The 16241-nt window shown below is 37.4% G+C and overlaps 1 protein-coding gene across 1 annotated transcript; it reads right to left on the reverse strand.

Moving 5' to 3' along the window:
* Nucleotides 1-1846: 1846 nt before the first annotated feature.
* LOC129352161 (up-regulator of cell proliferation-like) lies at nucleotides 1847-9518 on the reverse strand. Its single transcript, XM_055021032.1, has 4 exons — nucleotides 9471-9518; nucleotides 7634-7691; nucleotides 7328-7385; nucleotides 1847-5234 (listed from the first exon to the last, which is right to left on the reverse strand). Exons 3-4 carry the CDS (start codon nucleotides 7347-7349, stop codon nucleotides 1912-1914), a joined length of 3345 nt encoding a protein of 1114 aa, XP_054877007.1. The 5' UTR covers nucleotides 7350-7385; nucleotides 7634-7691; nucleotides 9471-9518; the 3' UTR covers nucleotides 1847-1911.
* Between the last annotated feature and the right edge of the window lie 6723 nt (nucleotides 9519-16241).

Raw genomic sequence — 16241 nt, forward strand, 5'->3', positions numbered from 1 at the left:
TTTTATAGGCTTTCAACACAACAGTATTTTCTTTGAATAAACAAACAAAAAATTTTAATTGAAAGTCTCTGCAAGTACACTAACTTTCTGGAAAACACAGCTGTAAAACATTTAAAGATGAAAAAGAAAAAAGAAAAACAATGTATTTTTTGTTACAATATTTACAGTCCAGAATTTTTATGCTTGTTATTAATAAAACTTAAAAAAAAGAAAAAAGTTATGTCGAGTGCCCAGTATGAATATATTGAGTTTGTAGAAATAAAGCCACATGTGGAACAAAAAAGTCTCCTGTACTTTGTTCCTCTGATGTTGTTCCTCAGCTAAAAAGTCACATTCAATAGTTTCAAAGTAATAAAAATCTTAAAAGTCATTGGTATTTTTAGTAATACCCTAAGATGCTTGGACACTTTATTCTTTGTTTAGATTTCATCAAAAGCTTTTTAGTCTTTTAGACGTTTAACTGGTAAAATTTCCGGTAAGTTCCAATATTAAAAGCATCTCCGAAGCCTTTTAGAGCTTGTTCCTTTGTGATATTCTTCCAGTCCTCTGGAACATCTGCTGGGCTGGCCTTGAAAAGTTTAGCGAACTGATCGTTGTATTTTGTCAGAACATACTTCCAATAGTCTGACACCTCAGTGGTGGTGTCTGGTTGGATTTTCCATTCTGGATAAATTTTGCCGTAGTTTTTGTATGGATGCCACTCGCCTTTAGTGTCTACATTTCTAAAATGGCATGTACTGCACACATCAGTCGTACAGAGTGTCTCAACCAGTTTATCATTATGTTCATACCTGAACCCACCAAGCCCTTGTGGCCGATGCACAGCTGCTTGATGCTGCAGATGTTCTTTGCCTCCTGCATCACAGGGAACTTTACAAAAAGGACATTGCCTCCCACATCCAACCACTCTTCTGAAAAGCTCATCCTGTGGTTTGATTAGTAGTTTGTTGATTGTCTCAGCAACACCTTCAGAGCCTGTAAATTCCTCCTGAAGCTGTTCCTTCAGCTCATTTACAAAGGTCGGCAGACTGTCAATGAATACCTGGCACTTGATTTCAGTTGGGAATAGAGTATTTTTTTCAGACTGTACTGAAAATGATAAATCTTTTACTAAATATTTTTGCATTCTGCAGATAAACTTTGTTATATCGTCTGTGTCTCCTTCTCCATCCTTTGAGGCATTTTTGATTGCCTCTATTAGTTTGTCAACAATAATCTGCAACCTTTTGTTCTTTAGTTTGATCAATGTCTTGTCCTCAGACATTTTCCGCTGGATGTGTTGAAAAATCAAATTTTTAATATACAATTCATAGTTAGAAATGTATTTTATAAGATCTTCAGATTCATCTTTTTGCAGAAGCTCTTTCTGAACATTATACGAGAAAGAGGAAGGTGAACTGTACTCTTTTGAATCATGATTTTCCAGAATTTCATCTACTATATCTATTCCCAGGGTTCTGTTGATGAAATCCTCCACTGCTGGTCTGAGACACAACCTGACAAAATCATTTGCTTTCTGTTCACTTTGTCCTGTTTTGTCCTTTGATTGTTTGTACTGATCAATAAAATCTAACAAGTACTGATTCTTGCACTTTTCCAGTTGATTTTTGGGACTATTGACAGCCAGGAAGTTTTTGTGCATTTCAGTGAATTTTCTCAAGGCAAAACGGCAGATATGAACTTTCAGATCAACTTCAAACGTGATGTTGTAACGTTTGAACTTTTGGTTTTGGCCAAGTGCCAGATTAATCTTGTCTAATAGATTCTTTGTATAGAGGTCATTATAATCTGAGTTTTTCCTCATGATCCCAAGGACTTCTTGTTTGCAAGACTCAATGAGAGCATCAGATGCTGCCTGTAAGTCTCTTTTTAAGTTTTTCTTCTCAAAGAAGATATTTAATTTAGATGTTTTTAGATGTTTAGTTTTGCTTTGAAATTGCTTTCTTCAATTTCCTTCAGGTCACTCTTGTCCTTATCTTTGTGGTCTTTTTTCTGAAACCACTTGAATTTTCGTGCTGATTTTAGAGGTTCAGTTTTTGCTTCAGAATTGCTTTTTTCAGTTTCCATCAGGTCTCCAATGTTTTGAAAATCCTCATTGACATTTCGGTTTGAGAAACTGTCTTTCAACAGACGCTTGACTCCATTAGAAATATCTTGCTCTTTTAAGTCAGATATATTTTCAGTCACTTTGGCCCACATCTTGTCAAACTCCTCTGTCAGCTCTTCTTCAGACAGTTCAGACTCTCTGCACTTTTTCAGGAGATCCTCCACATGTGTTTCAAATAGGCTTTTGGATTGTTTGTGAAGATCCTGAACCATTTTGAAACTTTTATGCAACTTGCCTGCACAATCTAGTTCATGGCTTGTTGATAATTGGACTTCTGTTGCCAGAGATTTGATATTGTTGAGAAAATACTGTCTGTATTTCTCTATCAAATATGCATGTACATCTTTTCTTTTATAGTAATCCAAAAGCTTTTTTCTCATTTCTTTTTGTTGGGTTTCTATATTTTTTAAAAGCTCGTCTTTTTTTGAGCCCACCAGCTGAAATAAATCCTGGTCACTTTCGGTGTTAGCATTGCGGATTTCTGTCTCTGCTTCTGACTTCCAGGTAAGAATCTGTCTTCTGAACTCCCATTCCCACTCATTGAATTCTTTCCACAGGTTGTCATAGGCATTAGCCTCAAGAGTGTTTCTGAAGCTAAAGATAAAGTTTTCATATTTTACTGCTTTCCAAAGACTCTTCATCCATTCTAGAAAGTCTGGGATGAACGTCTCATCCATACTTTTATATTCTTCATCTGACCTGAGAAGACTGTTCTTGAACTCAGCCACAGCTTCGCTGTAACCAGTGTTTACTGGAGCCATTGGTGGAGTGCCATGCCAGAGACCTGGAATGTACCAGTTGTTTTTTTCCATATCATAGTCCAGGACATCAGTGAACCGTTTAATAGTTGGTAGTTTTTCCATTTCAGATGCAATCTGAGTCATTTCATTGAGCTGGTCCAAGAGAAGTTTTTTGTCAATCATGCCTTTGGAAGGAGCTGAAACTGCCCCAACGTTCTGATGCACAAAATGACAAACTGGTTTTTTTCCAACTTCTTTCATTCTCAAGAATGCATGAACTGCAATTTGCAGAATATCTTTCATTTCAATTACATTTTCCATTGCTATATTGATGATGGCAATGTCACTTAAACCAATGACGAATGTTGCCAACTGGTTGTCATGTTCATAACTGTCCTCAAGTTGAGCCATCTGAGGAGACTTTAGACCTTCCGTGTCGATGAGAACTATGAAATCATAATTCAGTTCATTTTTCAAATCCTCTTGAATTCTGAGGAAGATCATGTAAGCGCCTCTTGTACATCTGCCACTGCTGACTGGAAACTGGACACCAAACATGGTGTTGAGGAGCGTCGACTTCCCAGAACTTTGAACACCCAGAACTGTCAGAACCAACAATCTGCTCCTGTTTCCAACTTTCTTATGGACCTCGTTAAGGACAGCAGACACCCACATTTCTGGGATGTTGGAAGCATCTCCATCTAAAAGCTCTAAAGGATGTCCATCCATCACCATTTCAGCAGCCAGTTGAGGGAGACGAGAGATTTCCCCTGTGGTTTCTTCTGAAAACTCATAGATCAGTCCCATCTCTCTCATGAAATGCTCGATTCCTAAAGAGCTTTCCAGCAGAGCTTGATCTAATTCAGCAACACGTTCTGCATTTTTCTTTTCTTGTTCCCTCTTTAATTGGTTTCTCAGTTCAGAGAGTTTGATTCTTGAGTGTGAGTCAAGTTTAAGTTTCATCCATTTTAGAAATAAATCTCTATTTTCTTTGTCACTTGTAGATAAACTGTCGATAAAAATCTTCATTGCTTTCGACAGTGTGTATTGACTTTGTTTCTTTCTGATCTCTTGTTTCTCTTTCCGTAACTTTGACTTGTAATGTTCAAGTCCAGAATCACCAGCATTGTTCAGTCTACATTCCTCCTTTTCTAACTTTGAAAGTTTTCTCCAATTTTCTCCCTGCAAACGCAGTTGCTGTTTCTTGTAGTCCGGTATTTTTCGTAACCCAATTCCTTCTCTGATGCTCTCAGCTGCATTCTGTTGTGCAGCACTCCTTTGTTCATCCACAGACAAACCAAGTTTAATCGCTGTCTCTGTCATGTTTGCAATGCACATCCGGTTAGAAACACATTCTAGTGAACTGTTAATGGTTACACAAAGTGTCTTGGAAAACTCTTTAACATTTACATTCTGTTTTTTAGAGACCAAATGGTTTTTTGGCAGTTCCAATTTTTCCACCGCTGTCTTAACAGACATAGTATCTTCTATTGCATTTTTGTTTTGCGTGAACACAAAGAATAGTTTTGATTTTGCATCATGTAAAGACATTAAAATCTTCAGCTCATCTTCTTGGATTTTGTCCATTAGGACAAAGACAGCTATTGACACTTCATATAGAAAGGCAAATTGTGTCGGTGATTCACAAATGTCTCCTCGTAAATTAGCAAAGATCACTGGCTTCTGAAAAATTTCATCAGTTTTTCTTCCACAGGGAAGATAACAGCTCATCTCAACCAGACCGTTTGCAATCTCTCTATGATGTGTGCCTCCCTCCATTTCTCTGTCCATGAAGATTTTTGTGTTCTGTTGGCCATGATTCATCACATGATTGAGCAAAAGGGATTTTGATAAACTGTTGTTTTTCAGTCTCACAAAACAGTAGAATGGTGCATCTGCTTGGACGATACTGGCTTCCGCAAAATCTTTTGATTCAGATAACTTAGGTGTACGCCACTCTTTGACAATGTCTCTCAAGGCCCAAAGCATCAGGCTGCATTGACTGTCATAACAATGTGGCAACAAGAGCGGGACAGAAAACTGGCACATTGACATCTTGAGTGCCATTTCTTGTTGTAAGAAACTGTCAGCACAGAGGAACAGTGCCACAATGAGGTCAAGAATATTAACCTTATTGTTTTCTTCAGTATAAAGGTCTAAGCCAAAGGGATCATCGCTTTCACTATCAGTGTCTGCTAACTGAATACATTTTCTGCTGTCAGCATTAATCTGGAGCAGATTTCTCAGAAAATACCATGGTATATCTGTGGGTAATGAAGGGGGATTTACATATATGCTGTCTTTGTTGATTTCCAGTAGAGAACGAAGAGTGAGCTTGTTGGGATAATATTCTTCCAATCCGAGCTTGGACAGCATGTCGGTCAGTGCTGTAACAAAAGCAACAGAGTGTCATGTTTAGAAATCTGCATGCATTGATGTTAAAACAATTCATTTCATATTTTATACTGGTGATAAATGAATGTAGAAATGCAGCAATGACTGCTTTTTGACTTGCAATTGATTTATATTTAGGGTTTATGTGGCAAACAGAAATTTTAGCAGAGATGCTGCTATAGTGTTCTCTATCTTATTGGTGTTTTGGAGAAACGTGGTTCTAAATGTAAGAAGATGATGACTTTTTTAAAGGGGCAGTATTATGTGTTTTCCAAGCACAAAGAGCCAGTTATAGCTAATTTAAAGAATACTGTCTATATCAAATATGACTTACAATAAATTTTTCTTTGTAATTTAACGGCTTGAAATTGGGCCTGTCTCTTTAAAATCTCCTGCTGTTTCTGAAACTCTGCCTCCTAAGAAATCATCACAAGATGGCTCCTTACTTAAGCCTTTAACATTTTTCCTCGGAAGGTCCTCTAATGGCTTTACTTGAGAAGGAGTTTGTATAATGAATTCAGCAGATGCTCAGATGTTTGCTAATTGCTGCTGGCTAGTCTAAAGGAGCTAAGTGGTGGAGTTGGGGCTCCTCTGTGAGATGGTATATAAAGCTTGGAGGAGCCGCACCTCAACGCCAGAGCGAGGTCCACTCAGGAGTTTTGCACATAATGGTTGCCATGGAGATCAGTATATTTATCAATCAATAAAGTAATAAAGTAAGAATCCAGGCAACACTCCAAGTTTTTTAATCTTTTTTTTAAGGGAGCAACATTATAGCATGATATAAAGCTCAAAAGTCAGTTTCACATAATACTGCCCCTTCAAATGTAACGTCCTGCTACATGTTTGGAATATGTGTTACTTTTAATCTGGATCTGTTCTGCATAACTCATTTATTAAGATCAAGGATGTGAAACTGTGTTCTACTGCATTTGAGCAAGATACTTCACTTGTTCCTGATTTTACAACGTATTCACTTTTAGAATATGTTAAAGGACCATATATTCTAAAGGAAAATAAATAATTCTGAATTTTACTGTAACTTTGTGGAGATGGATTCATTCAAAGTACCTCATATTGGTTATAGAGGAAGTGTGGTGTCTCATTTTCAGCATTTGATTTCTCTTAATTCCCTCAAAGGTGACAGAAAACTCACTTATTTGTTAAAACTGTCATTATGTGGTGAAAGATAATCTGTGAATAATCTATTTCTTCTGCTTTTTGCTGGTGCTCTCTAGAAACAACCAATCAGAGACGGGAGAGTTTTAGTGCTGTTAATCACAATCTCATGTGGCTGCTCATCCCTATGCTGCAGCTAGCATAGCCTGTTGTAAATGCTCAGTTTAGTTAGCATAGCTACCAGTGACAGCAGATAAACATTTTTTCTGTATTAATAAGCTATTTCTCCACCATTAGCACATTTAGCAGTTGATTAACAGCGCTAAGACCCTCCTCCTGGCTCTGATTGATTATTTTGGTTCCGGCCAAAATAATCAATCAATAAAGTAATATTACTGGCTATTACTTTAGACAGTAATATGCAGAGGAGAATGATTGTTTTCACAGATTATCTGTCTCATACAAACTGTCACAATGTAGTGACAGCTTTAACAAATATGGAAAAATGTATTTTTTATGAAAGTTATATGTTGCAGCTTGAATAAAATGCAACTACGCATAATTTTTTTGAGAAGTCTGGATTGCTGGATTGTATTTTGCATGTTGCTTATGACTGTTGTTTGTGGGGAGAGACATTTCAGTGTCTAAAACTAATAGAAAATTTTAAGCAACCTACTTGCATACTGTATGCAGACAGTTGAATGTAAAATTCATGAGCAGTAAATATTGTGCTAGTATCATTTTTGGACCAAAGAAAGCAAGACTTTAAAATTGTGACACTTTTTATGGGTCAAATAGACTAAAAAATTGTAACAGTAGCTGCACAGGGGGGCGCCAATCTAATTTTTTGTCAAGGAGCCCAAGATTCCTGGCGACGCCCCTGTGTATGAGCCACATGATTGTTTTAAAAGCAATCTTACTTTATGAATGCAGGATACTTTTACATCTGACAAAAGCATAAATTTACCTTGAGAGAGTTGTTGATTCATTGTGAATGTGGCCTGGGTCCTTCCTTTATTTAAGACCTAAAGGAAATAAGGAACCTTTCAAAATTTTTACCAGTAAGACAGAAGCTAAAAACAGATGTGAGTACCTGACTACTTTAGTATATTTATTCTTGATGTGAAAAAGGATCAGTGACAGAAACACCTATCAGTTAAGCTCTAAGGAAAATAATCAGTCATTTTCTTTATATTTACTATTATTGCTGTCTAATAATGCACAATTATGAGAAAAACAGTTTCAAGTCCCCCTTTATTTGTCTGAAACTTACCTTACATCTGGAGAAAGAAGCTTCTGAGACTGCAACAATGCCTGTGTTTATTTTCAACCTGAAATAGAAAGAAAAACATGTTCTATATTTGAACAAGTTTTGCCATGTATTTAAATTTCAATAAATTTAAATGTGTTTTCTGGACATGATGGTTAAAATCGGAGAAGTGTGCTGTTTTTATGTTTGTCATTCATCTACATAAATTTACGTAACTGACCCTACAAGGTTAGTTTGGTTTTTTATGTTGACGTTTTGTGAAGTTATAACCAGTAATATTCTCCTTACTTGTTGCAGAAAGACGTCAGAATACTGTCAGGTTGTTGGATATGAAAAGAGATTCTCAGAGCAGTTCAGTTACACGTTTTACACCATTTCAAGTTCAATGTTAAAATCACATTCATAAACCTTTTAGTTTCTTTAATTTAGCATTAATTTATAATTTTATGATAATCACAACTTATTACTCTTATTATAATCATAATGTGAGTTATTACACATGTTCTGAAAAGAAACCAAGAATAACCTATTATTGTAATTATTTGGTTCCAAAGTTACAGTTACTTGTTTTACTGTAAGTGTTCCCACAAGTGAGAGTGTAAATGTAAGTATTGTTATAAGTAAACCAATATTAATATAAGTACTTTACTTTAAATCTTATCGAATTACTCAAAATGTTTAGATTTTATTCTTTAAAACTTTTATGCTTTTAAATAAGGACTGGTCTCAGCTATTTGTATACAGCTGCAAGCTGGAAACTTCCTCTTTTTCCAGGAAACCTGCTCTTCCTGTTTCATCTCTCTCTGACTATGATTTCTTATGATTAGATAGAAAAAATAAGTATAATTAAAGCTAAGTTTGCAGGACACAAAAACAGCACACAACCAGATTTATTTTATTGCAACTTTATATATTGTTACTGTTAACTAAAATCTCCAGCAGTGAGCTGATCTCGGATTTTCTTGGCAAGTTGTTCAGCAATAGTCGCCGTACAACCAGTGCACTCTAAAAAGTGTATTTGGGCAGTAGTTCATGTTATGAACTTATTTACATTAATCCCACTTAATGCTTTTGGGTTAGTGATAACAAATTTTTTTATGCAGAATTAACTTAAAAGTTACACATTTTTAACTTAAAGACACTTTTTAGTTTCACTTTACTTGAAACAATTAAGTTCAACTCCGTACTCCTATCCTGTCTGACATCAGGATGGGATCGGCATGTGGTGAAAGGACAGATCCTGAGCCAACCAGGTCGCTGTGGTGGTGCAGGAGGAGAACATAACTTGCATTAGGAGGCCTTAGTCCTCAACGCAGCCGTCGGAGGTTCGATTCCCGGGCTGATGACGTTTGCTGCATCTCTACCCTGTTTGTCATTTCCCACTTTCCTGTCTAGCTTCTCTCAAATAAAGACTGCCTGAGCAAAAAAAAAAAACTTTTAAAAGATCCTTTATTAGTTTACTTTTTTATTGGAAGTAAACAAATGATTTGAGCAAGACTGACTTAAATTTGTCAAGTTAAATCAACTGATGAACTTTATTGGATTACTTGTTACCAACTGAAGTACTTCAGTTAAGTCGGTTCAAATATTTTCTTTTTTCAGAGTAAATATTTAAACTCGCATATTTTATTAAAATGTAAATGAAAATAAATTGTACTTTAATTGTACTATATTATCCTTCTTTTTTTCAGTGTAAATCAGTGAGGGCTATGAATGCTATGATGAACTGTAAATTTCTCTATCGCCTTTTTGTAACTTAATAAATAATTGAGAACAGTAAAGAAAACACTACATACAGCATCACAACTCAATTGAATTCAGTCGCTGAAGATCGCCTTACCTGACAGCCGATGAGAGAAGGTGTGGAGACGGTGTCAGCGCTGGGACTTTATACAACCTCCCAAAACTGAAAGCAAATACAGGACAGGAAAAAACAAGTTAACGGAGATTTTGTTTTGCTTCCTCAATGACTTGTACAAGTTGTCACGTGTTTTGTTTTGCAGAGACACAAGTCAGCTGCAAATCCGAGATTCTCCCACTTACCGCAACAACAGCCTCAAATCGCACTTCTCTCATCGGCTGGGTTCAGACACCAAAGACAAAGATGAAGATAAAGGAAAAGATGAAAAACCAAGATAACAACAAAGACCCAAGTCCTGTGTTACCTCATCATCGATGCAGAGATTATCAGACCAACAATCAATCAATCATCCTCCTCCTCCTACTGCAACACCTTCTTCACCATGAAGCCAGTTCTGGGGTTCAAAACACCAAACTTCGTCCGTCTCTCTCAAAGGTTTCCTTTTTAGTTCTCAGTATCAACGATAGGGAAAGTTAGACTAGATGATTCACAGGGGGAAGAAGGGTGGGACATCTGGATGTAGGCCATAGAAATCAGGCGAATCCTTTCTCAAAACCAGCTTAAACAGAGTTTATTTCCGTTCTGAACAGGCTAAATCGCAGCAGATTTAGGAAACTCAATTCACCCATTAGACGGAGAGCTGGTAGCACATCTTCCCTCTCAGAAGAGCAAGTAGTGACTGAGAGAGGAGAGAATGAAGGAAGGGGGAGAGTGTCACAACAACAGCATCCAGAAATGTGTGGATAAAATGCTTTTACTGGCAGTGCTGTGGGTGAAAGTAAAACTAGTTTAAGGAATAATCAGAATGTTGTTCAGCAGGTGTAAACGCCCAAACTCCATTCCTTGTTAAAGCCCTTCCTCCACTGCATATCTGGAAACAGTTGTTAGTTCTCAAGGTTTATTGCTTCTCTGTTTCTACGGTCTCTGCTGAACTGAAACAACTGCATTCACTGTGCTGGAATAAAATAATGAGTTGATCTCATGAGTTGATCTCAGATATCTTCCACCATTTTAAAAGCCAGTCTTAATTTTAGCTGAAAAAATTATATTACAGGAATATATTACAGAAATTACAGGAATCTATTCCTGTAATATAATTTTTTCAGCTAAAATTAAGACTGGCTTTTAAATAAGAGAATTTTTGACTTTTTCTGGATTTCTGGAACTTTTCTGATTGTTCTTGAAAATGCAGTGGTCGGTTTTATCTTTTCTTAACCTTGTATTGTGTCTAATTTATTCTCAGAGCTTTTTTGGGTGAAAGCAAACAAACACAGATCAACACAGAGAACAAGAAATGACTGCTACTTGGTAGTAATGCTGTTCTGCAAAGTAACCACTGGATGGCAGCATCCTCCAGTTCAGCAAACAAACAGGATTTTAGATTAATTTTACTCATTCAGCACATTAGTTATAGTCTCCAGGTTTTGCTTTTTTAAAATGTATTCCAGTTTATTTTGCCACTTAACTCAATTTTACTGAATATATCTATCTAATGTCTATTATTATTTTATAAATACCAGCAGAAAATGCCTAGAACTTCTTTAACATCAGAAGCAAAACTTGACATTTGTTGTTTCCATGCAGTTTAGGAAGAGATTTAAAATATAAAGGCAGGTATTGGTGTTAAAAATGTTATTTTTAAAGCATTGGTGTTTTTTTCTTTTTATTGAACCCGTCCAGAGCCGTTCTGATAAATAACTGTGGGGACTAGAAGGACGGTGGTTCTGCACGCTGTGAGCATTGTTAGTAATTATAGCCCTTTGCCAGATTAATTGCGGCGCTCTAATCTAAATAGGCTTACAGAGCAACAGTCTAATTTAGCAGTTTTATAATTACCACTGAACTGCATGCGTATCACTTCAGTCCCACTTAATTACTAACAATTTGCCTCTGGAAAATCTATTGTTGAGTTGCAGTAAAGCAGGAGGGAATTAGAACAATGGACTTTGTTTTTGCATTCATTGCTGCTGCAGCGTTGAGCCGACGTTTCCGCCATTCCTCCTACCAACAGCCAGAGAAATCGTTTAGAAACCTCCAAATGAATTCATCTTGCTTCAACCTAAAATATTATCAAAATCACAACATTTAGTAATCTGTGGTGAGATAACTGCTTGTAGCATCAGTTAGTCTGACTGATCCTCTCCAGATGATCCAGTTTGTTTCCTCTCCATCTCCTCACCTCCAGAGGTTTTCATCATCATTTCGCTCAGAACTGAGTCGGACACGGATGACGCCTGATTTGGTGTCTGATGAAGCATCACTGTGTTGATTTGGTCAAATGTTCTGGATCATTAACCTGCTGAAAGACTCAATGATGAACCATGTTTTCTTATTTGGAGTCTGGTTATGTCTTAGTTAGTATATGTACATATTTCATCAGAAAATGGAAAAAAAAACACAACAATTTCAAGCTTATTTTATAATTTATTACTTCGTTCTACCAAAAAAAAGCAGAATTGATGAACTTATTGCAGATGATAACAGATGGAAAAACAATGGAGAAATCATGTTTCCTGTCCTGTTTTTTTCACCATTATTATCTAATCGAGCCATTGTCAATAATTAACTTTTACAGTGATGACAGTGGAATAATTTAGCACAAAATGTAACTAATGAACTGATTTGCATTGAAATAATCTGGTGAAAAACCTGCAGTTCAAGTTTTATACTTAAGACTGAATTTGTTCTTCACATTAATGAAAAAAATCTAATTGAAATAGAGAAGATGAGCCAATCAGGCTTGAGTTAATTAAAACAAGCCTGCTTGTGGAAGCAGAATGAGTTGGACTCCATCTTCTCTCTGATGAGTTTCAGCTGAAATATTGAGCCTCTTCATTTTTCTGCTGATGGAAAGAATATTCAAATCGTCGGCGCAGGCTGCATGGCATCACTGATTAATGTGTTGAGTGTCGACAGTCAGAGCAGCGCTGATGTTTCTGGGTAAAATCATTTCTCTAAAATAAACAGTTTCCTCTGATCCGCGGACCTGGTGATTCATCGGCCGCCTGTCAGAGGGAATCTTCTCCTGTTCGGTCCTGCTTCTCCCCAGCGCTGTGACTGGAGCGTTTGTGTGCGTCTGCATTATCCGGCCTGTTGGCAGCGGCAGCCGCTGTAGCGCTGACTAATGCAGAAACAGACTGCAGGCTAAGCTTCTTTTTCCTGAAACGTCTTAAAAACTGATGGCTGCGCTCTGTGGCCCGGTCCCTACAATATTTATATCGCTGCTGCAGAAATGTTTCAGTGGCTCTGATGTGAAGCTAATTATGAACATTTCATTGGATGATTTAATGCTCACATGTGGCACGCCCTGTTTGTTCTGGTGTTAATGGCTCCTTTAGATGCATCTCATTACGCTGAGGAGCTGAAACAAACAGAATCAAAGGCAGCAGCAGACCTGATGATAAACAGATCAATCTGTTGCCAATGACAACAGAAAAAAGCTAAATTACCATCATTAACTGTTTTACTACTGCATATGAAAGATGCTGAAATAAATTATTATGCATGGATGGATGAAGATGGATTGGGTCAATTGTTTTTTCAGCTCTTGAGAATCGACTTCCTGGGGGTGTGGGATCTGTTAAAGTTTAAAATTTGACCCAATTGCTAATGTTTTCTGTAGGACATAAGCTACGCACCAAAGGAAGCTATGCTAACAAGCTAACTGGAACCTGCATGCAGGTTGAGTCAACAATAAAATGTCTTAAACGTTCACAACTCACTGATGATTCATTGATTGGCCTGGTTGAAATTCATCCTGAGAAATTGAGCTTAATGGGAGAAATCGCAGACAGAGCAGTGAATGTAGATGAGAATCGTGCAGAACTGCAGAGGAAGACGATGGTCAGGCTACGTTTACTTCATCAATGACTTAAAACTGTAAGTGAAAGTTTTAACATGGTCCAAAAGACCAGTTATGTTTTCTGGTCCAGAAAATGATTTAGTTTGATCTCTTCTGTACAGAACTAAAAACATTTGAGTGTTGTGCATTTATGCTCTGCAGATTAAAACACTTTGACTCCAAGTTTCCTTAATGTGTCCAGCAGAGGTGAGATGCTGGAGGGATGAGCTTCAGAGAAGAGTCTGTTTTAATAATCGATACCATCATTATGATTTATTACAATAACATCATCATTTCTTAAATTGTGGAGTTTGAAATCTGACTATTAATCACCTGATACATATTTAATGATTGAACACACAAAACAAACTGATTAGCAAACACAAAGATAATTACTCATCATTAAGGCTAATCTGGAAAACAGGACAGATTTAAAGTTCTTTCACTTGCAGATAAACCCTCCATGTTTCCTCCATGTTTCCTCCTGTTCCTCCTGTTCCTCCTGATCCCGGCCGATCTGCAGATTATTTCACATGGAGCTGATCAGACGGTGTGGATTTACAGCCGTCCAGCAGCAGGAGATCAGGCGGAGCGGATCTGATCCACACGGCGCCACGAGTCGAGCAGGAGGCGCAGGGTGGATGTGTGGACGGAGGTCTTCCCCTCCTGAGGAGTTTCTGACGGAGGAGGGGCTCCGGTGGGCCCGCCATTAATTAACACCAACTAATATGAAGGAAAGCTGCCCCACAGAGACCCCGCTGCCTTTGTGAGAGGCACGGCGGTGTGTGTGTGTGTGTGTGGGTGGGTGGGTGTGTGTGTGTGTGTGTGTGTGTGTGTGTGTGTGTGTGTGTGTGCAGGGGGAGGACCAGGAGGGAGGGCAGGATGAGGGGGAGGCCATCTGCCGCTGAGCCTGCTGGGTCAGGAGGCTTTTGTTGTGAAGGAGTGATGAGGCTGATGGATGGTGGTTGTCACCTACCGCTGGTTTAATCAACTGAAAGTGTCCCAGCGTGTGACATGTTTGATTCTCCCAGTGCAACACACACACACACACACCAACACACACACACACACACACACACACACACACACACACACACACACACACACACACACACACACCAACACACACACACCTCCCACAGCGGCAAATATCGATTCTCCACATTTACTGAATAATTGAAAGTTTGGATGAATAGATTAGAGCAGAAATGTAAAATGAGAAATGAGCAGAGGGATAAAAGTTTTGTGTTTTAGTTTCCACCATGTTTGGGTTATTTATAGAGAGGCAGCCTTTCATCTCCCGCTGTCACCCCGACCCCAATTCAATCAGAGAAACAGAGAACTGCGTTGCGCATGCGCCTCAGCTAATTAAAGCTGCTGCATCAAGCTGCATTGGAGGCGGAAGTCAATGAAACTGACTTTCACAATAAAACCATTTAATGCCTAGCTTTTAAAAAGCATGAGGGCACAATTCAAAATCTGGATGACTTGTCAGATCCAGGTCCTTCAACTGGATCAGAATCAGAACATGATCTGTAAGTTTGACATAACAACTATTGTAGAAATTCATTTTTTAAAATTCTATTAAGGTAATGAGTTTCTTTTTGTTATAGTATGGGAATGTTTTGCTTTGAAATTCATTATTTATTAAATTCAATCAAAATAAAGGTAGAGAATGTTTATTTTCTAAATAAAAATTAAACCGAGTTGTTCACCTTGTAAATTAGCATTAGAAAGCAGAAATATTCCTTTCACTCTATATGGTTCTGGTTTCTTCACATTTTTAAAATCAACTTGATTGTATCAAATTATGTCTAGATGATTTTTTTCTTAAATAAACAGCCTTAAGTCTTGTTTAATGATTAAACAAGAGATTAGACGTAAGTTTCTTGGATCTCACACGTCACTCATGACGTCACCTGTCAATCACTTCAGTGGGTTTGATAACAATTAACCAATCAGCAATCTCAATGTCCTGAAGTAAACGGCCCTTATCTGGAGGAACTGAACCTTCATCACCATTGAAGTCTTCATCGCTAAGCAGTGAAGGTCCAATGTGGGGAGCATCGATCCTGACAGCAGTAACCAGAGCATGTAGAGAGCAGAATACAATTTATTCCATCTCCAAAAACCCGAATGAAATGGTGCAAGAAAAGCTTCAACTTCCACATGTTCATCAACTCCAATGTACCTGGCAGTAAATATCCTGTTTTTGTCGTAACACTTATTGATAAGAGAAGGTACTCATGCTTGATTTTATGCCAGTAGCATTGAGAAAACGTGCTGCAGTAACTGCGGTATTTACATTTAAGCACCTTTTTATGCTAATGTTTATTTTTAAGCATTTTCCTGATGGCAGATTTTTATGATTTGAGTGGTTATTGACATGTTTTGGATGTGAAAAATGCATCCATGATGCATGAAGAAGGAATTTCTACTCAGGCTGATGAAGCAAAAATTATTTAAAAATATATCGAGTTTTACTGAGTCCACTTCCGCATGGGGGCGCAACAGCGTCATGTGATTTAATTAACTAGTGAAGTTTACTCCAGCAATTAACATGCTGGAGTAAAAACCTTCTGGAGTAAACAACAGAAGGTTTTTAAAATGATATTCATGACATATAACACTTTTACATTGATTAGACCAAATGTTAAACATGATATTGCCATAATATCAAATATACTGGATATTACAAAATAATTAATTTGTAGTAGAAATAATGTAATCAAAATAGAAATATGGTGAAATTAGTAACTGATATTATAGATTAAAAATAAAGATAAAGGAATATTTCAGCTTCAGAAAGCATTTACACGTTTATTTCATCATTAAAAGAGCAGAGGACCTGGTTTTATTTTGAAAGGGTTCCCGGAAGTGTGTAATTAGTGAGTTGGATGCAGCTGGAC

This window comes from Poeciliopsis prolifica, unplaced genomic scaffold, assembly GCF_027474105.1.
Source record: "Poeciliopsis prolifica strain line A6 unplaced genomic scaffold, Auburn_PproV2 SCAFFOLD073, whole genome shotgun sequence".
Taxonomy (NCBI): Eukaryota; Metazoa; Chordata; class Actinopteri; order Cyprinodontiformes; family Poeciliidae; genus Poeciliopsis; species Poeciliopsis prolifica.